The sequence below is a fragment of the Rissa tridactyla genome, chromosome 5, assembly GCF_028500815.1.
Source record: "Rissa tridactyla isolate bRisTri1 chromosome 5, bRisTri1.patW.cur.20221130, whole genome shotgun sequence".
NCBI lineage: Eukaryota > Metazoa > Chordata > Aves > Charadriiformes > Laridae > Rissa > Rissa tridactyla.
Genome location: NC_071470.1, coordinates 6221107 through 6245279, shown reverse-complemented (window position 1 = coordinate 6245279; position 24173 = coordinate 6221107). Strand labels below are relative to the sequence as shown.

The 24173-nt window shown below is 40.2% G+C and overlaps 1 protein-coding gene across 1 annotated transcript in view; it reads right to left on the bottom strand.

The window, feature by feature from the left end:
* SNX25 (sorting nexin 25) overlaps window positions 1-24173 on the bottom strand; it is a 92140-nt gene that overhangs the window by 60950 nt on the left and 7017 nt on the right. Inside the window, exons 2-3 of the mRNA XM_054202529.1 lie at window positions 16429-16513; window positions 8701-8917 (exon numbers count right to left, since the gene is read on the bottom strand). Of these exons, the coding sequence (XP_054058504.1) occupies window positions 8701-8917; window positions 16429-16513 (302 nt within the window). The remainder of the gene's footprint in view (window positions 1-8700; window positions 8918-16428; window positions 16514-24173) is intronic.

Below are 24173 nucleotides of genomic sequence, written 5' to 3'. Positions count from 1 at the left end.
GGACTTTTCTGATACACAGTCAACAGAACCCAAAGGGAAAATGGAACAGAATAAACTAGAAAGGCAAATATTTGATTCTTACCCTTCCAATTTGTCTAATGTGTTCCTGCCTACAGCAATGCAAGGGGGGAGTGGAGTCGCATACTCTCCAGTTGACACACCATCTAAGAGTTTCAATTTTTTCTGGAATTATCTCCATTACTTAAGACGACATGACTTTCTAGAAGAGGAGTTCTTTCAATTGTTTTCCTAGCTAAAATGTACCTAAAATGTGATCTAAAAAGCAATAGGGCACAGAACCCCACTCAGCTTTTATGAAAAGAACAGAGAAACAAAGTCTTCAGGAAATTCAACTCTAAACAAGCCTTGATCTCAGTGCCAAGCAGTTGTGTCAACAAATCCTGCAGTTTTCATTGCTCTTTGGGCAAGAAAAATAAAGGGGAGACTGAAAGCAGGAGAAGCTGCTATGGGGTGGGGGAGGGAGGCGCTTAACAGCTACAAAATAAATCAATATGCCAGTGGTAAAACAGACAAGACAAGACATCCAGGCTTATATCCTCCTTTGCATTTATACATGAAACATTACACTTCTATTTGCCTCAATATAACCACTGGTCAGCTTGCAGGGAAAATACGTTGTGTGTAAGGTCTGCGCAGAAAAGAGCATCCCTTGTAACTCGGGCTTCCCCTTCACTGATACCCATTAAAAAAAAAAAAAGAAGGAGCAGTGAGCAATCACGGAAAGTATTAACACCACTGCTCAGCTACCGAACCAGGTCTGTCTGCTATCCTGGAACAAGAGCTAAGATGCCCTGATCAGGCCTATTCTTAAGGCTTGATATAAAACCTTGATCTTCAACTCCGTGGGAATGCAATCAAGAGTAAAGAAAGGCACCGTTCATTTCGCAGAGACCAACAGGAAAAGCAGAAACTTAACTGCAATCTGCATGCAAGTACACAAAGCAGAGTGCTGCTACATCTCTCCACTGTCAATAAAGATATTATGTACTATTAAATAACCCAAATAGTAACATAGGCATTATTTCTCTTCCTAAATAATTTTGACCATGTGTTATTAGGACTGTGTGGTTGGATTTTCCGAACAAAAGGTCACTTAGTAATCACAGAAAACTCTCAACTAAAACTGCGTGCAGATATTTTTAGAGAGAGCTTTGAAAGCCCAGCCAATTATCTGTAAATTCGCAGTACAACTGTGTGCAGTGAACTAATATAAATGTGGCACTCTAGCAAACAGTTCCAAAACAGGCACGATACAAGCTTTGTAAACCAGGCTCATTTAATCTGCTTTAGGTGATAGAAAAATAATGGCAAGCGGCAACTTAATTCATTTGTGTCTTCTTGAACAATCAAGACTGAAGTAATAGTGACATATATTGGTGTATCAACATGCAGGTGACTTCAGTGATTTAAAACAGCAGACAAAACTCATGCTTTAAACAGCATGCTTACAGGTATATACATCCCTCTTCAGTTCCCTGTGAGCTACAAAGCCAAACTTAATCTTGATTAAGTTTCTTTTCCGTAATTTTCATTTTATGAAATCTTTAAGCCTGCTCTGAATTTTTAACACTATCCAACGCTATTTCATTGCATCAGAAAGCAAAGGAATTTCCTTCAGCTGCCCCCCAAACCAGTGGACGATCAGGCATCTGTCCGTGATTAGAGATCCATAGGTAGGACCTGCCAAAGCAAATTCCTTTGTGCCAGGTCTGTTCCAAGCAGTACTTTTCTTTGTGATGAAACACACACCTACTGTAACTGTCCTCTGCTCTGAGACTGCTTCATGAAATTACTGAACATATATCCCGCTGAACATCATCAATACTACAACTTTACCCTTACTGCTGCAAACCTGCAAGTTCATTCAGCTTTATAAAGGAAAGCAGAACAGCAGATTTGCTTTGGTATTCCTGAAGACAAGCAGTTAAAACATTACCAATGTTATAGAAATACCATTTCCTTACCATAATATAACTAAGCAACTCTGAGCCAATACCAGCACCTCTTTGACAACAATTCCTCATTCCTCAGGAATGCCGGACCCACAGCAGTTCTGTAATACTGCACTAACATCTATGACTGGGCTTCCAGGTTTCCCAATCCAGGGACCTCATAGAGATCTCTCTTTTTATCGAAGATCTACTCTAGATACCCACAGTTCTAATTAGGACCATCTGGTAACTCCCTGTGTTGTAAAGACTCATTGCAGTCAGGAGTATTAAAAGACTCTTGGTGTTTGTGGTTGGGTATGTGCTCCTGACACAAAGTATTATCTTTATTTTTATATAGTCTCAACCCTCATGATGGCATGGAAGAGCCTAAAAATGAATCCTAAAAAGGGTGAAAAAACTAAAATCCAACCCCAAAGTTATAATTTACAATGCTGCTGTAAACTGGGACTTTGCAGGTTTGGGGTTGGCAGTACCTCTGATTCAAGGGCAAGACACCCCAAAATAAGTACACTGATTGGGAGACGTGCCTGACCAGGAATTTCATGATGACAAACAACATGAATCTGTCTGCTTTGAAAATAGGAAGCAAGCAAATAAATAAGTGATAGTAAAAAAAAAAAAAACCAAACAAAAAACACCAACACACAAAAAAAAAAACAAGAGTCCATAAAAATGTTAACAACAACTCTACAGGAAATTATGTAAGGGCCCTTTCTCATTAAATAAATAAATCACAAAATGTTCCCTTCAGCCTTGCTATTTCTTTAATTAGTCTTTCAAGAGTCTTGCAGAGTTACATTTAAGTCTCAATCAGTGCAATTGTGAGTTGAAGTGCACATGCAACTTACTCTAAATGACTTTCATCAGTACATTCAACACTCACCACGCGCTTTCATTAAACGGATTCTGAGAACTACCAGAACCACATGCAAGCTGCATCTCTTCACCTGTATCGCCCTCAGATCTCTAAGCTTCTTGACAGTGCAGCAGAATAAAAACTGCTTGATCTACCTGAACTGTCTAGGCAAAAAAAGAAACAAATTTAGATCTTTACAAGCCAGCATCATAAACACACCTGAAAGAAGTACCTACTAAAAAAACCAACCCTCTAAAAACAAAATCACACCAAATTCAAAAAAAGCACAACAAAAAATAAGGACAAAGCCAACACCAAAATTTCCACAGCTGCCATTTTTATCAAGATACATCAGCAAGTTTTATAAATCCCCTTTACCTAATATTTACTATGAAGATAACCATACCATTTATACCTGTCAGTTACCTCTTTCAGGAAAAAGCATATGACATGTCATGTTGATAACAGACACAAGGAATGTATGAATGGCTTACACGCTGTGGTATGATCATATCAGCACCAGGAGGTTCTAATGCTTATTGTGGTGTCTAGGTCATACTCAATCATTAACAGGAAACTCAAACTTCCCACACTGATGCTTGAAGGCAATGCCGAGCTTTAGACCTGCTGCTACCCATGAGTTAACTCCAATAACGTGCTCAGACCTTGGCTTTTCAAGACTATTTGGTTCTCAGCACTTCCATACAGCTGCTCCCATTGTAACCAATCTCTACAATTCCATACCAGTCTTCTTGATACTCCTTTCCAGAGGCTGAGTACGATAAGCAGTTCGTGGTATTCCTGGTTTGTGGGTGGCAAATGGAATTATAAAAGAAAAACAAGAACTGTGGGAGGTGTTTAGTAGCTATCCTGACAACTTCGATGCATCTATAGGATTAACCAAGTTAAATCTCAAGTGCTTAAATCCCCTTTGCATCAATCTGCTCTTGAATAGTTTGTGGTGGCAGCACCTTTTATTTCTACTGAGTATCTTAGAATCATAGAATGGTTCGGGTTGGAAGGGACCTTAAAGATCATCCAGTTCCACCCCCCCCCCGCCCACAGGAAGGGACACCTCCCACTAGACCAGGCTGCTCAAAGCCTCATTCAGCCTGGTCTTGAACACTTCCAGGGATGGAGCATCCACAGCTTCCCTGGGCAACCATATCTTGTCACATTACATATTATAATCACAAAAAATACAACAGTTATATATCCTGTATCTGCAAAGGTATTCACTTGGGCCAAGAAAATTAAGAACTGGGTTGACTTCGCTCCTTACCCTGTCAGTAATATATAGAAAACAAAAGGAATATTAACAAAACAGAAACAATACAAACGTTAATCCATAAATTGCTTGTCATACTGATCACTCAAACAGCAGCTTCCCCACACTTTCCAAGAGCTTTGAGCCCTTAAATATGGGTTCTGAATCAGCACTGGGAGTAGCCTGCAGCCCCCAGGCATCCGTTTTGCTAAGTCATGACTTGTGCCGCAAGCCCAGGCACACAGACACACAAACACACTTCTGAGCATCCCATCAGATGTCGTGAGTAGCACTCAACTTGCCAGAAGCAGCCTGGAACACCACATATGCGTATTTGCTGAAACCAATTCTTCCTCTGCCTTTAGGATCAAGGTGCCCCAGCTGTAGGTTAAAGACAAACAGAGAACACTCCAAACCAAAAGATGTAGGAGGAAAAAAAATAATAATAAAAAAATCAGTGTCACTGTGACCTCTTCTTATCAGTAAGATAAGTGACAGGATCTTTTGGAGCCCCAACTGGATCTCAAGGTACACCCCGGCAACACGTGTAAGATGAAAAACTTTGGAGTTGTGTTGCCTACAGCTTGCATGGCTCTGTCACCCCAGGCAGTTCTGGCCAGTGGAGTGTCTCTGCCCTTATTTCACTCTGTAGAAGTGTCTGGCAGGCACAGGAAAGACAGTTGCCATTAGAACAGACCTAACGCTGCCAGGCTTCTCCCTCTAACTGGCCGGGTGGAAGCGGCCTCTCCTCTTCTCATGCTCTCCCTCATCACGGAAGCATTTTTACTTATTTGTTGGCCTCTGCTGGCCATTTACCTTGAGCTGTTTATGGCTAAGCGGAGCCTCGCGATGATTAAGACAAGCCAGAGGGAAAGCAGGAGCAAAGGGAAGGACTGTAGCACCCTTCCTCATTCTGAAAGGTCGCGGCCTACTTTCATCCTCTCAGACATCCTGATCTATCGGATATCACAGGTTGAAGATAGTGAAAGCAGAAAAGTAAAGGGATTTCTGTGGCTGACGTGCACCTGCTGACAAAACACATGAACTTCACAGACAGACATCTCTCTCCTCCTGGGCACAGACAGTTACCTTCCATCACTTCAGTGGATTTATCTGTGGTCATATCGGAAAACAGAGACAGAGTGGCGTAGGTGGCAGCCCCTCCAGAGATGGTACAAGAGGTATTTAAACCTTCATAAGCCACCAGATAACAGACAAAATGCCCTTTCCTGTCACACTGCAGTAGAAACGCATCAGCAGAAACAAGATGTGGTGCTCCAACAGGCATCACAACAGGAAAGATACCTTGCTCTAATTACAGTCTCTGTTCCACTATATTTACCATCCAAAACTAACTGGATTCATTATCAGAGACACAGAGGGAAACATGTGAAGGCCAATTTAAATTTACTCTCATCTTTAAAAGGCTGACAGAAAGCAAAGGCAGACCAGGAAGATCTCTCTGCTCCCTACCTTAGGAAGAAGAATTTTCTGTGCTTGAACTGTGGCAATACAGAAATGAATTGAAGGCTTTCCAAGAAACTCTATCTTTCAAGCTAGAAGTGACATACTTTGTAGTTCTCAGTCTACAGCTTAAAACGTCAGCGGATTCTAGCACAGTAAACTCCACAGCAGCAGGCAATTTAGTACAAAACTCAAATTATTCTTAAAACCACAAGTTCCCTTAAAGGGAAAACAGTATCAGAGTGTTTGGCTGTGCTTCCGCATTTATTACATGCATGCTCAGATCACCCGGCAGTACAAATTCCATCTGTAGCGTATGAACACAATGTCACGTTTCTGCTGGTTTTGCCATAGTACATACATGGCATTGAAGTCCTCTCTCCATCTGCCAAGAAAAGGTGAGTGCTGTGCAGTTTCCATAAAGTCTCCAGGACTTTTTGAGCAAGTTTGGATGAGCAGCGTGAGGACATACTAGCGCTTCACATTTTGTGTCATGCAGCATCACGCCGCTGATCTGCTGTTAGATACCTTAAAAGCTTGTGAATTCACAGCCTTGCAGGATGTGAGAAACAGTCAATGGGTACAGTTTCAACCCATAAAAAACCTGCAGTTACAGCCATGGGGTTTGTTGCTTATTTTTAACCTGCTATCACATTAATTCTTGATAGGATTTTTTTCATTACCATGTTAACGCAGCCTGCCTTATCCAATATCGACTAAGGTGCATTTACCATTCCAAACCGAAAATGTTAATTGGAAAATACCTAAGAGGATTTATTTTAGCCCTATATAGCGGAAATAAGAATCCAACAAAGACCTAGAGGAAGTGGTCATAATTCTCAGTAGATAAGGAACATCATCAAGAATCAGCATTAATAATAATTAATAATTCTGCAATAGTAGATTCTATGTGTCCAACTTCAAAGAGGAAAACATTGACACTTTAAAAAAAAGAATACAAAACATCCTCATCCTTTAACTGTTCAAATCAAACTCTTCCCAAAAGCAAGTGTTTTACTGAGATGAAAGGCAAGGGCAAGCATAATGCTTAAAAATGAGGGAGCACACTTAGGATCTCTACCTGACCAAGAGATTTCTACCACATTCCAGAGCCGAAAGAAGGAATCCAATACAAGATCCACTGCAATGTGCAAATACCTTGATTTCTTTTCTTAAACGTAACCACCCTTTAGTTTCTTCTTCATCTCCCACACGTTAGCTTACATAAAGCTGGCATCTACCACAGATACATTAACCGTATCTTCTGCTCCACAGCAGAAAGAAGCGCGAATGGCAATGTACAGACTGGTCACCGACAGTGTAAGAAACGATTGTAAATTCCCTGACAAGCAGCAGAAGGCCCTCCAAGCCTTCAACGGAACGCCTCCAACAGTCACAAGGAAATAAATAATGCAGGCCTGGCCTTCAAAGAACTGATAAGGCTAACACTTCTGGTGCCTGAAAGCGTAGGACAACTGTCTTGTGAAAACAGGATAGTTCTGCCACTCACGTGGTGAGCTTGCTAGTTCTCAGTTCTCAAGGCCATTGTGTCCCATCAGTGACCTTTGCTTCATTATCCGCAAAATGCATATGAAAGCGCACACCCTGCATATGCTAATGAAGATTACAGAGATCATGCTAAACATGTATGACTATGGCACTCGTCTCTCCACCCAAATCATGGTACACGTCACCTGGGAGAAGGGAGAAACCTGAGACAAGGCTGTCCTCAGCAAGGGGAGTGGACCATGCTAATGCAGCAAACATAAAAGGGGAAAATAAGTGCCCCTAAGGGAGAACAAAGAAGAAACAAAAGAAGACGACTGTGCCTGGGAAGATTCTTCCCAAGAAAGAAGATTATGCCTGGGAAGATTCCCTGAAAAAGAGTCTGGAACCAGGACCGGTGATCTCTTTATCTCTGTCTCCTTCTCTGTCTTTTCCTTTCTCTATCCCTCAGTTTCTCTTTTCTCTTAGAATTGTTAAGTAACAGTTAGAGTTGTTAAGTAACAGCCTTAAGTAGGACCTTAAGTACCGCTTGCCATAAGTTGTCCTATACCTGTTGTTAAGTAACACAATGCATACCTCACCATTTCCCATAATTTGTTATATACCTAACCAATTACTGTGAACTTGTTAGGACCTATACTAACCATTTTGGGAAGCTAATAAACGTTTGTATATGGACCTTGAGATTTATCCCACCTTAGTCCGTGCCGTTGGGAATTCACGCATCTGAAGTCACTTATCCCCCCTCTTTCCTGAGAGTGGAATGCGACAGACAGAAAACAGTTGAACTTTTTTTTCTCTGAAGGGGTGTTAAAAATATGTGGATCTAACTCTAGGCAAAACAACTTCGTAGTATAAAACATATAGTCTAAGTCTGAATGACCAAAACACGTTTCGATGAGGATAACTGACATGCAGGTAAGCGCAGATATAAGCGCAAATTCCACGCACAATTACATAAATTGTGCATTCAGACATGGGAACTGCTAAGGCTAAGAGTTCCTATTTGCAATTACAATTTGGGCGCAACTCTAGTATTTACTGGACAGATGACCTTTTTAAGTGGACAAAGAGAATTTCCTTTCTAGCAAGACTCATGGAATTAGCGAGATAACCTAAACAGAGAAAGAAAATGCAGCCAACAATTTTTCCAGTAGCAAAATCTTGTTACTGCGTGACAGGCCACTTACAGAAACCACAAGACTTTGCCTCCCGGGGCTAGAAGAAATGGGAAACTGAATGGAATTAACCCTGGTGCTATTTCGGGAAAGGTGCAAATAACTATCTTCTTGTCTGGTGACTGCTCTGACAGCACCTCTCCTTTTCTTTGCAGGTTCACACTACGTGCAGGAACTGCTCACACAGCCCACCTCCTGCTGTGAGCAAAGGATTCAAAGATGAAACAGAAACAGCAGTGAATCCAAAATCTGAGAAAAAGGAGGACAAGTGTTTCCTTCCACGGGTCTTACAGATGCCCAGAAGCCTGCTTGATCTCTAAAACTGGTATTAAGGTTGAGCTGTTTTCTTTATCAGTTCCCTACAAAAGCGTTACACTCTTCATTACTTGATATAGCACATCTGAAAGCAAAGAGAGAAGCAAAAAATTCCAATGAAATGCAGAGTTTTGTTTTTACCTGGCGTTGGCTCCTTTAAGGTCACAGAAGTGCGAGAGTAAAGCTTTCACTACATCATTGCAGACAACTTTAACTACATCAATGTGACTCAGCCTCTGTCGCAGCTGCTTGGCAACCTCCCAGAAGTCTTCAGATAGCAGCTGGTACAGCTGCCCTTCATCTCTGCTGAGTTGTCCATACCAGGACAGGATGTAATCTCTGTAGCTGTAGTCAAACACTGAAAGGAGAAACAAAACAATAAATAGCTAAAACTGCAAAAGGGGAAGGCACACCAAGATAGGAAAAATGCAGTCCTCCACCCTTCTGCTCAAAAATTAGATGGGTGATAGGTTTCGTATCTTCTTCTTTGGGATTTAAATTCTTGCCAAAGAAACTAAGGTTGGCCAACTTACAGAAGTCTTCACCTAACAGGTTACTGGAGGTCACTTTGCAAAGCAAAGCCTGTAAGTGGATTTGCTCAGTTCGTCAGGTTACTAGCTATACACAAACCTCAAACTAATACCTGTCTCTCAACAGTGGATTTCGTTATACAAACTATATGAATCTGACTGTGTCTAGGCTGTTGCAGACTGAAAGCAGCCTTCTTTACACAGGAATTTAACAGTCTCCACTCCAAAATCATAGTTAAAATGGGAGGTAGTAAAATTTTTTGATTTCGAAAGACATATACAATACTGTATACCACAGATAGTACATTATAGGATCAGAAAAGCTAGAGATAAGAGAGAACAAGTAGATTAGCAAGACAGCATGAACTTCAAAAATGACGAGGTATTCCAAACCGTACCTACAAGCAATAACCAAGATTACTGTAATTGCAAGTCCCATGGCAACACAATCTTCTACCATTCTGACAACATTCGTGTGCCACCAGTTTTACTGATGTTTCACTAGAGCAGATGTCCCTGGAGGTCTAGGAGGCAGCAGGAGGTGTTCAGGGAGCATACACGAACAGCATTTTAAAAACTCAAGTTTATTACTTATCTCAAGTCTCCCATCACAATACACATTTTAAGTACCTATTTTCCCACAGTGGTCCCTGTGCCCTTCTGCAACCACCTTTTCCTTATTGCATGGTTACTCTCCTCTGTTGAGATACCTGAAATGCTGTGGAAAGCTGATCACAGCAGATTCTTCCTTTTCACCTACTCTGCAAGAGACCCATAATTTCTCAAGCACATTCAAAACACACTGCATTGTGGTATTTGTTATCATCATTACTGGCAGATAACGATTGTTTCAGATTTTCCTACAGGCACCCTCTCCACCCTTTACGAGAGTGCAAAGTAGTGTATTTCTTCAGCATCTTTTGCCTAAGAAGCCAAGTCATAGTATGGAGCGGTGGCTCCTACAGATATCTATTGGACAGCACTCCACAAAACAACAGTACAAGAGTAAAATTTGTATCTCAAGCCCTTAGACGATATTGTCTTTCAGAACACGTATCTATTCCCACCGACCTTTAATTTATAACTGTATTTTTAGGCAACTCCTCTCCAAAATGAGCTCAGTTCCTAGTTCACTCCATAATCACTGTCACATCCAATGTTAAGTCTCTATGCTCCAGTAAAGCACAACATTCAAACATGTAACAGTGCTAATTAGTAAAGTATTATGAGAGTACAACTCTTGCAACTTCACTATACTCTCAGCTCAAACACCTGAAGCAAGATCTATTACGGTGGGAAGACTACTGCTCAGACACAGCAAGGTGATGGTACAGTTCTTCATCTAGGTGTATTAACACGAAGGAATTTTAGTGGTAATATCAAACCAAAGACAAAAGGCCACCAATCATCACCAAAAATTAAGCCATACAAGTTTGAAACACTTCAGTTTCTCTCTGCCAGTTACACACTTTCAACACCTTAAATGGGCTACCCGACTTTGAACCATATTTTCCTGCACCTCCCTTTTATTACTCTCTTCCTTTTCATGCTTTCTGTAGTTTCCTTGTCACTTCTGAGCCTTGTTGCCCTTCCTGCATCACAACAGTTTAACCATTCTGTTCTTAGGTGTTTGTCACAGCTACTGCTTTTTCCCCCCTGCCAAAAGCCAATTCAGTAACAACAACAAAAAAACCCCACCCCAAACAAAAAAAACAAACCCCAACCTTATCTTCACCCTCAAAAATCAAACTAAAATATTAGAGCCCTATCTTGAAGTCCCTAAAAATTACTAATAAATACTCTGAGTATGAAACTCTATCATTTCTAAGACATTAGTTTTTAAACTTGAAGAGCTAAAGGCCATTAATCACTTATTGTATTTTAGATTTTATTATGTTTTAGCTATACAAGTAAGGATGATGAGGTTTATTAAGTTTCTCATGCCCACTAAATCTTTACATAGACCATGGTGTTAAAGGCTGACCCTGCCCCCGTGACTAGCAATAGTGATTTATAGATTTCAGTTCTCTTGTTAAAGCGTATGCTTGGAAAAACACTAGCATTTCTTGGTTTACTTGAATTTTACATTATTCAAACTCTACGAAATCTACATGTTTAATAGACTAGATGTTATCATTGTGCAGAGATGGATAGCTCCCATGCAAAAGGGGTCATACACCAACAGTCTCCCATTCCGCATTGTTTGGTTTGTTTTTATTAAACTTCTCTTGACATTTGCTTCTTTAATAATTATTATGAATGTGCAGAAAAGACATAAAAATTTCCAAATATATAAACAATAGAGGAAAAAAATGTATTAAAAAGATCTAGGAAATGCTTTTTTTAAAAAAAATCAGACAAATTTCTGTTCAAATAGTTTTGCCCATGTACCCTCTGCCAAGAGTTGTTAGCTCCAAGTGTTTGAATCTGAGTAGCAGAGAGAACATGAATTCAAATTAAGTCTTGCTCATATTTTGGACGCAAACAACTCATTTTTTGAGAACTGTGAAAAAAAAAATACAGCTTTTCAAATAGAGAGTGGCAGAAGCTACTGCAAGATTTTTTTCTAAATGTCAATGTATGGATCTTAAGTGAGGAAATAAGACATATTGGGAAAAAACTCCTTTTGTACCGTGAAGTCCTGCCTTACGTCCCTAACAGAGTTCTTCTAAGGGGTCCAACAAGAACACAGACAGGTAAGATCTGATCCGCAGGCACAATCTAATTAAATTCCCAAACTATTTCCAACAAGGTCACCTCAACACAGGGCTGAAGGAAGATAAGCCACTATGAAAGAAGAGATAGCTCTCTGGCACGAAATATTTTAAGAGCTAAGAAACACAGGATACGAATAAATAGCCAATTTTCACAGCAGAAGAATTTCACCAGTGGAGTTCTGCTGGGATTTGTGCTACGGCCCATGCTGTTTTACTTACTCATAAATGATCGAGTAAAGCAGGTAAGTAATATGGAGATAGTATGGAGACCAATTTTCCTGGCACTACTAAAGCAGTGGAGACAAAGACTGACTGTGAAGAACAACAAAAAGACCACAGGATACCGGGCAATAAAAATGGAAGATGAAATTCAGTTCCTGGGAGACTGGTTACACACACGGCAGATAAATCTACTGACAGCTACAGCCCAGCCCTCAGTCCAAACAGTACATCGCGCAACAGCAGCATGAGTCCGACTGAGCACAATCTCTCTTAAGAGACATGTTCCAAACTACCATATGATATGGGCTGAAAACAAGAAGTTACCAGATAAGCAACAGGAAGTGTTAAAAGGCTAAAAGTATTTGTGAAAGTGGGTCATCTTTTCTTTGCATAAGATAATGAAGGGCAAACAAGAATCAAATCAATCTATCACGAAAAAGCACAAGAAATTCTGAAAAACACCCACGTTTCAGTATTAGTCAGTCAAGTACTACTGGCTGACAAAGGGACTCAGGGGTTTAAAACTAAAAGGCCTTCTCTTTCTGCCATATTCAACAAGGAAAAATCTTCTTGTCATGGCTAACTGGGGAGTGCCCATCTACAAAAAAGGCAGAAAGGAGGATCCAGAAAACTATAGACCTGTCAGTCTGACCTCGGTAGCAGGGAAGGTCATGGAGCAGATCATCTTGAGTGCCATTACAAGTCATATAATGGACAAGCAGGGGATCAGGCCTAGTCAGCATGGGCTTATGAAAGGCAGGTCCTGCCTGACAAACCTGATCTCCTTCTATGACAAGGTGACCCGATTATTGGATGAGGGAAGGGCTGTGGACATTGTCTACCTAGACTTTCGAAAAGCATTTGACACCGTCCCCCATAGAATTCTCATGGAAAAACTGGCGGCTCATGGCCTGGATAAGCACACGATATGCTGGATCAAGCACTGGCTGGATGGGCGGTCCCAAAGAGTGGTGGTCAATGGAGTTAAATCCAGCTGGCAGCCGGTCACAAGTGGTGCCCCTCAGGGCTTGGTGTTGGAACCATTTCTGTTTAACATCTTTATTGATGACCTTGATAAGGACATAGAGTGTATCATCAGCAAGTTTGCAGATGACACAAAGCTAAGCGGGAGTGTTGATCTGCATGAGGATAGGGAGGCTCTACAGAGAGACTCGGATAGATTGGATCGATGGGACAATGCAAATGGAATGAGCTTCAACAAGGCCAAGTGCCGGGTCCTGCACTTGGGCCACAACAACCCCATGCATCGCTACAGGCTTGGGGCAGTGTGGCTGGAGAGCTGCCCGGCAGAAAAGGACCTGGGGGTTCTAATTGACAAGCGGCTGAACATGAGCCAGCAGTGTGCCCAGGTGGCCAAGAAAGCCAATGGCATCCGGGCTTGTATTAGAAATAGTGTGACCAGCAGAAGGAGGGAGGTGATTGTCCCCCTGTACTCAGCACTGGTGAGGCCACACCTGGAGTATTGTGTCCAGTTCTGGGCACCTCAATGCGAGAGAGATATCAAGGTGCTGGAGCGAGTGCAGAGGAGGGCAACGAAGCTGGTGAAGGGCCTGGAGAATAAATCTGATGAGGAGCGATTGAAGGAGCTGGGACTGCTTAGTTTGAGGAAGAGGAGGCTGAGGGGAGACCTCATCACTCTCTACAACTACTTAAAAGGACACTGTAGAGAGGCTGGTGCTGGTCTCTTCTCACAGGTGATAGAACAAGAGGGAATGGGTTCAAGCTGCAGCAGGGTAGGTTTAGGCTGGACATTAGGAAAAAATTCTTCCCAGAAAAGAGTGGTCAGACACTGGAATAGGCTGCCCAGGGAGGTGGTGGAGTCACCATCCCTGGATGTGTTTAAGACTCGTTTAGATGTGGTGTTAAGGGATATGGTGTAAGGGAGAACTTTGTAGAGTGGGGTTGATGGTTGGACTCGATGATCCCAAGGGTCTTTTCCAACCTAAATGATTCTATGATTACACTTGGTTCAATTTTGAGATCTGCGATTCCATAAAACACACTACACAGTAGCAGGGCTAATTCACAACTGTCCCTTATCTTGTATCTGCAGCTTATGCAAACATGCTATAATTAAGAATGAAACAGCACTTCTGAAGCACCAGCTTTTTATACTGCTCCGTCATCAGTGGGAGATCAGAAAGAAGTTTAGAACTGAGCTGTAAACCAACATAAACAGAAGTTCCTTCTTGGTGGTGCTTAGTGACTAACATTGTAGAAAGACAATTACCAACAACTCTGTTACACTGGCTTTGGCAAGATGAGAAGCTATCCAAGACACGGGCAACTATTATCAGCCACTGACCATCACTGAAAAACTATCTAGGCACCATAGTGTTTTCAAGTTTATTGAAATAAGACTGATGGTTGAAATGGAAATATGCATAACCCCTTCAATTAAAGCTAAGGATGATCACTGATATCTATCCTCCCAACTACAATAACAGGAAAAAGGCAGTAAAGCAAGTGACAGCTTGTCAAGCGAGACACACCACAGAACCTCAGGAGAGCCACTCTAAACCCAGAGAGAAAAGTCCACACAGACTGGCTCTAACACTAGCAAAAGCATGGCATGACTGAGTAACAGTCAACAGGCAATTCTTGAGGGGTGCAAGATAGTGAGCAACTAATGTAAACCCTGGGCAAACTTAATTACACAGATGATGAAAAAGAGGTGAAGTCAGAATTAACCAAAGGACTGTCTCTTCCTAACCAGCAATAGCATTTCCAAACTTTGATGATATTATCCGAAAATATTATCCTTGGATCTCTAAGGTAATGTAAAGAGATGTAAAATCTGAATAAAAAAACACTGCAAAAGCCCATTGACCGTGTTAATTTGAGAACACCTACTCAAAACCTCAAGTGGGATAGGATTGTGAACTGGTCTCCAAGATGAAAACCTTGGGAGAACTGAAAGTCTCCTAAGTGAATGAGGCTTTTTAAAGCATTTTGTTGAACAGCATGTTAGATCTTGTTGCAGCAAGAAGTTGGCAAAAGTTCCTAGGATTCACAAATACTTTAGTCCTTATCAGTCTAAGACTGGAAACAGAAATACAGACAGTATTTTTTATATCATTAGTAATAAAATTTTATTTAACCATGAACTTATAAAAAATGCATTCATAGTGTCAAGACAACTACAAATTTCAGAACTGTCACAGGGCAAGGAATGTGTCCTGTTTATTTGCAGACAGACTGATCGTTTTACTCTAATAAAATTAAAGTAAAATGTTTCTTTTGGGATTCACTCAGTATCTCAAACTTAAGTTGACTCAGATACCTTCCAAAACCAAAATGTTTGCTAGAGTGAAAAGTACACTCTCATCCTTGTCAAACTGCATAACAGAGGAGAAGTTGGCTTCGTCACTTAAGCCTGGAAGAAATACAACCAAATCTGACAAATTTGCTCTCCAAAATTCAGAGCGAGAACGGAGGGTAAGAGCTACTCTGAAAGGAAACAGCAAAAAGGCAAGTAAGCTGTCACAACAGAAGGTCCTCAACTCTGAGAAATGAATCATATTAGTAACTTTCAACATTATCGAGTACGGATGGATTCATGCACCCAACTGAATGATCTGCTGGATAAATACCTTAAATGAAGACAGCTCCCAATATTTTTTTATTTGTTTTAAACAGACACATTAATTAATCCCATGTGCAACTAACAGGAGGGAAGTGTAACACAACTATCTTTCCTCCCGTATTCCACAATACCTGTTATCTGTCTCCAAATAACCCCACTACCTCCAATCCTGTGCTGATGATGTCAAGGCTTCATTTCAGATTCCAAGACAGTTATCCAAAATGTATTGTGTTACCAGATGTCAGTTGAAAAAAAAATGCATTCAGAGGTAGTAGTTATTCCTTATTTTAAAGTATTATAAAGAAGACCTTTTAAATCCAATGACCATAGTTAACATTTTACAATCCAAAGCCCAGTGACTGCACTAGTGATCCACAGATTTCATAGACTGCATCAGCCAGCAATACAAATCCTGATTTTAGATTCATTTTTCATGGAAAGAATTGAATGAAATGGGAAGAATATCTGCAAGAGTCTAAAGGATTTTATCAGCTCAGGAAATCCCAATCCAGAAACTTTTAAACGTTACCATTTTGTTTTCTGCACAAGTATTAAGGACTCTATTTTAATATATTTCTGTAAAAAACAACCACTAAAATGACAAGGCAATTGCAAAAACAACATCACATCACTTAATACAGTAGACCTGTTGGGAAGACCGAGACCTTGCACTTCTATTTTATATCAAGGAAGAAACCAGGGTCATATTCTAAAATCCTGGAATATTGTGCAGTCATGGTTTGCTAAGCGGACACGAGATATTCAGTCTAATGATCCTTTGTCCAAGACTCACCTTCTTTCAGTGCTTTATCCATGGTGTGAGAAATGACTACTCTCCTTGATTGGACTGAATCATGGGAGCTTCCAGACCAATTACTCTGAAATTCAAAGAGAACATTCATCATAAGAGGAAGGAATAAACCAAAAATGACAGAAGAAATAAAACTAGAATTCAAGGTGACAGTACTATATGATTTGGACTTTATACAAATATTGTCACCCCATATGGTTAAAACAGATGACTGTCAATTGTCTATGAGGTTATTATACTTTGTTCATTAAACACACATTAACACCCGTTGTTGTGGATTGTACACTGTAGAACTTGCCAAATTATCTTAAGGTTGGGTTTTTTTGGTAGAAGGGAACTGTATTCATTTGCAATTCAATCCACTAAGAATAGGACATGCATTTAATGACACAACTGGAACTCTTCTATTCAGTATTTTCACACTTTGTAAGATCTCCAGGAAATAGGTCAATAGCAAATATAACATCTTTACAGCCTACTGTCATGATGGACTTCATTTAGCCTCATAATCCACTTTTAAAATAAAAGCAAAGCTCTTAGATCTCCTACAGTAATTTTGGTTCACGTTCTTTTGTGCTTCTTCCTTCAAAGACACTTCCAGCCACTGTATTTTAAGCTGCTGTACTATACGAACATTTGTTTATATTGGAGTATTAGCTATTAGAGTGTCCAAACAGGTGGGCAGATGGAGAACCTTGGAATGGTTCGGGTTAGAAGGGACCTTAAAGATCATCTAATTCCAACCCCCCTAGACACCTCCCACCAGACCAGGTTGCTCAAAGCCCCTTCCAGCCTGGTCTTGAACACCTCCAGGGATGGGGCAGCCACAGCTGCTCTGGGCAACCTGTTCCACTGCCTCACCACCCTCACAGGAAAGAATTTCTTCCTAATATCTAATCTAAATCTCCCCTTTTTCAGTTTAAAACCAATCCCCCTCGTCCTAAGGCTCCACTCCCTGATCAAAAGTCCCTCCCCAGCTTTCCTGGAGACCCTTTAGGGACTGGAAGGCTGCTATAAGGTCTCCAATTTTTCAGGGTGTAGACAAACAGCAGTGATTCATTCTGTTCTTACATAGAAAGGAGCGTAATTCAATCAACAATAGAAACGGACCCCACTCCCATTCAGCTTACTTCGCTCCCCTTGACGGGAGTTCACTCTCCTCAGTGAGGAGACAACACTTCAGAAACGTACCAACCCCTCCAACCTTCACCAAATAGAGAATGAGAAAGCAGTAGAAACTGTAAGAGGGGATTTAAATAAAAAACACTCTATAATGTTTTTAAAGGTGGAATGCCATTATTTCAGCCAATTTGCAGGCTAATACTCGGTATATTTTGGTGTAATGTATTTTCCTTCTACTGCAGACACATGTACGTAGAGTAGTATAAAGCACATCTAATGGGACACAGATGAAGGAGTTAAAGCACTACCCTAAAAGCAAAATAAAGCTGTTCAGACTCTCTCACACCTAAGACACAGCATTGCCACAGATATTTTCCAGGCCTTGCGTGCCCACCTTCCACCCACAGTTAATTTGTTCCAGCTTTCAGGTGAACACAGCAACACTCCCTAGACTTCTCCCAGTCGCTACTCTGAGACCATGGCTGAGGTCTTCCAGCTGTTTTCTCCCCCCGCCGCCTCACCCCCACCCCCAACAACACTATCAGTGGGAAAAGCAGCAAGATTTCAGCACATTTGCCACCATTTGCAGACCCTCTTACTATCAAAACTATAGTTAAGGAGGGGTAAGAACAGAGTATTATCTGATTAGGAAGCCACCACAGACTTTCATGGACCTCTTTTACCTGAACACAACACTGGTAAAAGCTTAAGCCATACTCACCCAAACAGCTGCAGAAAGCATTCTTGCTGTTTGGAAGAACATTTAACAATATTTATAAGGCTCCAGTACATCACCTCTGACTGCTAATGTTGTTGAGCTTCCTCCATGCAAAGCTGCGTTAATGCTAGTCACACAATTACTTGAGGATTTTTCTGCTTTATTTGCAACAGGAAATCGGATGATTCATAACCACTCCAATTTAAAAAGAGAAGAGACAGACTCACAGAGACATTAAACATCCCAAATACATTTGGGGAGGGGGAAGGGATTCAGAAAGCCCTATCAAGCAAAGTCGCTCAGCTCTTTCTGTGGAGAAAGAGCTCCTAGACACAAGGCCACAATCCTGACTGAAGCTTTATGTGCAACATACTGCATCTTCCTCAACACTCAGGCTAGCTTGGGTATCCTACAAGACTGAACCTTCTGCTAAATTGAGTCATACCTGCATAGAGGTCGGTAACCTCAAGCCCCTAACTTCAGCATCAACAGTTCTCATTTGTACAGTTCGCAGAAGTGTTTTTTACAGTCTAAAGCATCAGTAAGCGCTCTCATGAAGCGCTAGCCAAATTACTCCTTTCAAAACTAGTTTAAATACAACCTGAGATAAGAAAATTATAAATGCTGATATCGCTGAAATCTTACTTTTGCCTCCCTACTCGCCTCAGTTCAGGACTTCTTTACAGCAGAGAGAACAAAAGAAAAAAGGCCTTCAGAAGGAATCCATAGTTGCAAGTAGCTTGCTCCACATCACCACACTGTGATCCAATCTACACAATTCCACAATGCAGAAACTGATCCTCTTATGTTTCAATCGGACACTCATGTTAAGAACAAGGCAGACTATTACAGTCTCAATGAAATGCTGCCTCTTAAATACCAAGATACAAACATTCCAGCTTGCAAGAATATATTTCACTGAGAACGTCCTCTATGGTTGGTACGTTTGACATTGAAAAGGCACTATCTTTTCATTTAAAAAAAGAAAAAAAAAGAGTAACATTGATGTTTAGCCTTAGTTCAAGTAAGACAAGTGATCAAAAAGAATTTAAAAGGTAGGAAGTGAATACCACCACTAGCAATGTCGATTTGTCTGCTGCACAAACGTAATTACTGAAAGGCAAAGGAAGATGCACGGTATATTGGATTTTCTGATAAATTTTCCATGTTCATCCAGGTATTGCATACAAAACCATGAACAGTCTGAGAAAAGCACAGAGCAAGAAACAAACCTTGTTCAAAAACAAGGTTTCAACTTTGTTTAAAAACAAATTTTCAGTAACAGGTGAGAATCTAACATTTGAATAAACAGGAATGTTTAAACGCACTGGAATGATGTTGGTTGGGTTAGCTCAGGCTTAAGAAAATACAGTTCAAGGGAGACCTTAATGCTGTCTCCAACTACCAAACAAGAGTGTACAGAGAAGAGAGAGGCAGACACTTCTTGCAGATGCACAGGACGAGGCGAGGTTGCAACACAAGAAATTCCCATCACTTACAAGGCAAAACTATTTTAATTATGAGGCTGGTCAAATACCAGAATGGGGGGGTGCTGAGAGGCTGTGGCACCTCCATCCTTGGAGATACTCAAAACTTGACAGGAGAAAGCTCTGAGCAACCCTACCAAGTCAGACCCACTCTGAGCAACAGGGTGGACCAGATGCCCTCCAGGCATTCCTTCCAACCTGAACTATTCTGTGATTCTTGATGGTCCTTCAGAAAACTGTGAATTTATTTAGTGGCTGATAATGGACCAGATCTTAAGTTGCCTCCTTTAAAACAGCTGATCAAACACCTTTTTTCTTTCAGTCTTATGAACTTGGCATTTAGCAGAATCAAGTCACAAATCTTGTTAGCTTAGATTTGCTTTTAAAATAATCTGTTTCTGTTGAGAAAAATAACGATTAATTAACTAAAAAAAACACCTAAAAAACTAACAGGCACCCCAAGTTGCCTGACATATGGCAACCAACACCTTAAGACCAACAGTAACACCTCAGCAACGCAGGTTTACCAGCACTTGTGGTAACAGAAGGATTCACAGTCCAAACTCAGCTCTAACAGCTCAGAGAATGAAAAATCCAGCAGATTTCACGGGAAGATTTTCTTCCCACCTCTGCCTCAAGTCAGATGGAGGATGTATGCAGAGAACAGGTTCAGCTAGAAAGCCTAGACTAAAATATTTTCACATTTTTCTTCACGTCGCTTATCTAAAGGAAAACGGTGCTACATTTCATCAAACAGTTGGCATAACCCTGACCGAGCCAAAGACATTCGTAAATGGATTTAACACAGTTAAAGCTCTCTTATATATTCTTTTATACGATTAAAACTGGTATGTTCCCCAATAGTCCTGACTTGCATTAACTTAGCGCACCCCCCTCCAAAAAAAAAAAAAAAAAAAAAAAAATTCAAGCTCCACTCCGTTGAGTTTATTGTTGAAGAATGGCAGAAACGAGACTGAAACTTAAATAAGGCTTGACAAAATGACTTGAAGGGGTAGGGGTGGAGCACATTTGGAAAGCACATGTGAAAAATGAGGTCGCTAACAAACAGGGAGGCCTGTTTCCTGGAACAGTTCAAGTTTTTCCCCAATTTTAGCTTTGTTTACAGGCTGGAAAAAAAAGGATGTGTGCATTTCCTGGAGAATTCTGAGTAATACTCATTGTTTGACACTTTTGAGAACAACTTAAGATGCAGGCAACAACAGTCTGAAAGGCCCAGGAAAAAAAACAAACAAACAAACAAACGAGGCCAGCAGTGATCCTGAAATTTTGTCTTAAATTCAATCTCCTACAGATGCAAAAATTCAGTTCATATCATTTATTGGTTTAAAAAATTTAAGTAATTTAAAATTAGTTTTGAAGTAAACAACAAATGTTAAAGAATTAACAAGGTGTTTCAACAACTTCACGGAATAAATGGCAAAGCACGAAGAACATTCCACTATCAAGAAACCCATCCACAACACTCAGTCATCAAATGCAATTCTTAAAACATAACAGCAGAAAGCCAGGCACCTGCTACAGGCACGCCGCACGCAGATTTACTCTACCATGGAATTAAAGCCAGAAGCAGAGAAAAATTAACAATTATTTCTGTTACATTAACTCAATTACAACAAAACTAGAACAGAGCTCAGGACAGATCCCACAATATAAATGAGCATTGTGCATGAGATGCTCAGTTTAATCACTGATCTAAAGGGCAAAGGCTGCATCTAATTCGGCATAGAAGAACCATCCAGTTGCTCAGAGCTACTTGCTCCACCCACTGCTGCCCTATTAAATTTCTTCTTTTCTTTGTAAAACATATATTAAATCAGACTGGACTTTGACGATAGACAGTCACAGCTTCAAATAATACTTCACTGAACTCTCAATAAATTTAGCTTTAACTGATCTGGATAGAAGTTTTTTTCTAGTAGTGAATATAGTAGTGAATTAAACTTATAATGCAAAAATAAATCTTCTATTCACAAGAGTTAATATTTTTAATTAATACCTATAGTTCTATTTTAGATTAAAAAGCAAGTATATGTGTGTCACATAAAGCATTAATCTACATATATTAAGGGATACCGTAACTACCAATTTAAAAATCAACATACTTAAAGCATGTTAATCCTATTATGTTAAGCATCATTATCTCAATAATGATTTTATAATATCAGCCTATCTTATTTACACTAACATAGTAGCTTCTGGAACATGTAAACTGTGTTTATTACATGGGGATCTTCTATCTTAAATATACCCTGTTCAAAACTGATAAAACTGTAGTGGTATAAAAACTTTACAATCGGGGCAAAACTTTCTTCACTTGAGATTTCATATAGTACTAGACAGATAAGAATATGGAAATGAAACTTTTCTCAGGTAATACTTTTCATTCCCATCACTACAGACAAGAAATAATTGGTAAGTTAGCATGTAAATTTCTGCTCAGCAAGAAATACAGCATTATTGTCTGCTGGGATGTTTAATATTACCATCAAAACAAAGGCTTATGTGAATTCTCAGAGTACATGCACAGCCCCATTCTAGTGAACATCTCCACACTCTCCTCCTCTGTTAGAAACAGACAGCAAGAACCTAAGTCCTATACTTCAAGGTCAAAAGAGCCATGTGCTATGAAAACTGAATTGCTGGCAAGCCAGAAAAACCTGCACAGACTCATGCCTCAGCTGCAGAGTCTCAGCTTGGCAATCAGAGAGAAACTCCTGCACTGCCTGCTGCTATACCCTCCCTCCCACATGACTTTTTACCACATACAAAAGTAGGTTCTGTCTTTTTAGGAGCATCACAAAACATGCAGAATGAACTGTCATCACTAATTTTATTACCATTAACTTGTTCTCTTTCACTGTTCATGCTTAATAGGGGAAAAAATGGTACAGAATGACTGGTCATATAAACCTCCCATGGACAAAATAACAAACTTGTCTCCTTATGACTACACAACTTCTTTCTTCATTTATTTATTTTTAAAGAAAAATCACTTAACAAGGTGGCAGCTTGGGAAAAGATACAGAGATACGTAGCTGCTTCTTCCTTGGGTAAATTTTGCTGCTCTATGCACAGGGAACCAAGACCTGGCAATAAGAAGGAACTTGATCAGATTTTCTTTTCAGAATGTTTCTGATAGGCATGTAGAATATTTTCAATCCCAAAGCCTACCTTGAATGCAAGATGCTTTCACTCTTGACCTTATTACAGAGGTTTTGGGTTCACCTTTAGAACTACCCTGCCAAACACTTGCACAGCAAGATCCCAGCGAACCCACCACCCATCCTTCTTATTGACCCAGGGCAGCCCAATTATCAGGAGAAATGAACTAGCTCCCTAGTTATGTTGTCTGTCATAAACCACTTTTCAAGTGCAAAGCAGTCCCTACAAAGGTAAAAGCAGCCTGATTCACAGAAAAATATGAAATGTCAACCTAAGACAATGCTGAGAAAATTAAACGTCAAGCACAATACAATGCAGGGCTGAAGATGACACAGGATACAACGGAAGGAAACAGAAAGTGTTGCACGACAAGACAAGAAATCTCTAAATAGGTATGACGGATAAAAGGTTGTGTGGAAAACAAAGTCTGCTCACCGCTAAGGAGTTATGGGACAGACAAGTGAAACAGTCTGAAAAACATTTCATTTCCTGAGATCGGTCTCCTGTGAGAATAAAGTTACTACGTCAAAGCTATGCCTGCAGGTAATCAACACATGCAGCCCCAACAAAACTTCAATTCTGAAAAAGCTTATAAATCCCTACGGATAACAGATATTCCACAGATCCCTAAAAATAAACTATAGCAGAAACAGTTTCATTCAAACTACAGGTCCCAAAGTGTAACAGGCCCCCAGTGAACTGTAACTGAACATTTGAGATTCATGCAGCATCCTCTTAACATTTTAAAACATAACTGAAATTGGTAGGCAATGCTACAATATCTTTTCATTATTTTAATTTCAGGACTTGCTTAGTAGTAAACTCACCTGCATCATCAAAAGCTGATTGTTAACCTGCCTATATAAGAGATAGCACTAAGAACAACAGTATTAGACTCAGCTGTTAAAAAACAAACCAAACAAACATATCCTCTCCTTTCAATTCAGAAACAACTGATAAATTAGAAGAACAACAGTAGATCAGAATATTTGGTTGCAAACCCAAGAGGATCTAAAACAAGCACAGCAGAAGAGCAGCAAGCAGAGACTGTAACGACTGGCAGAAGTAACAGCAATAATCCTGCAACATCAGAGATCTCAATATTTCTCAACGGACCAGAGCATGAGAAAAACCACAGAACGGGTCTGGCTTCAGGTTTATAAAAACCCCATAAATACTTTTGAAGACTTACTAAGGTGTAAAGATCAAGATTGAAA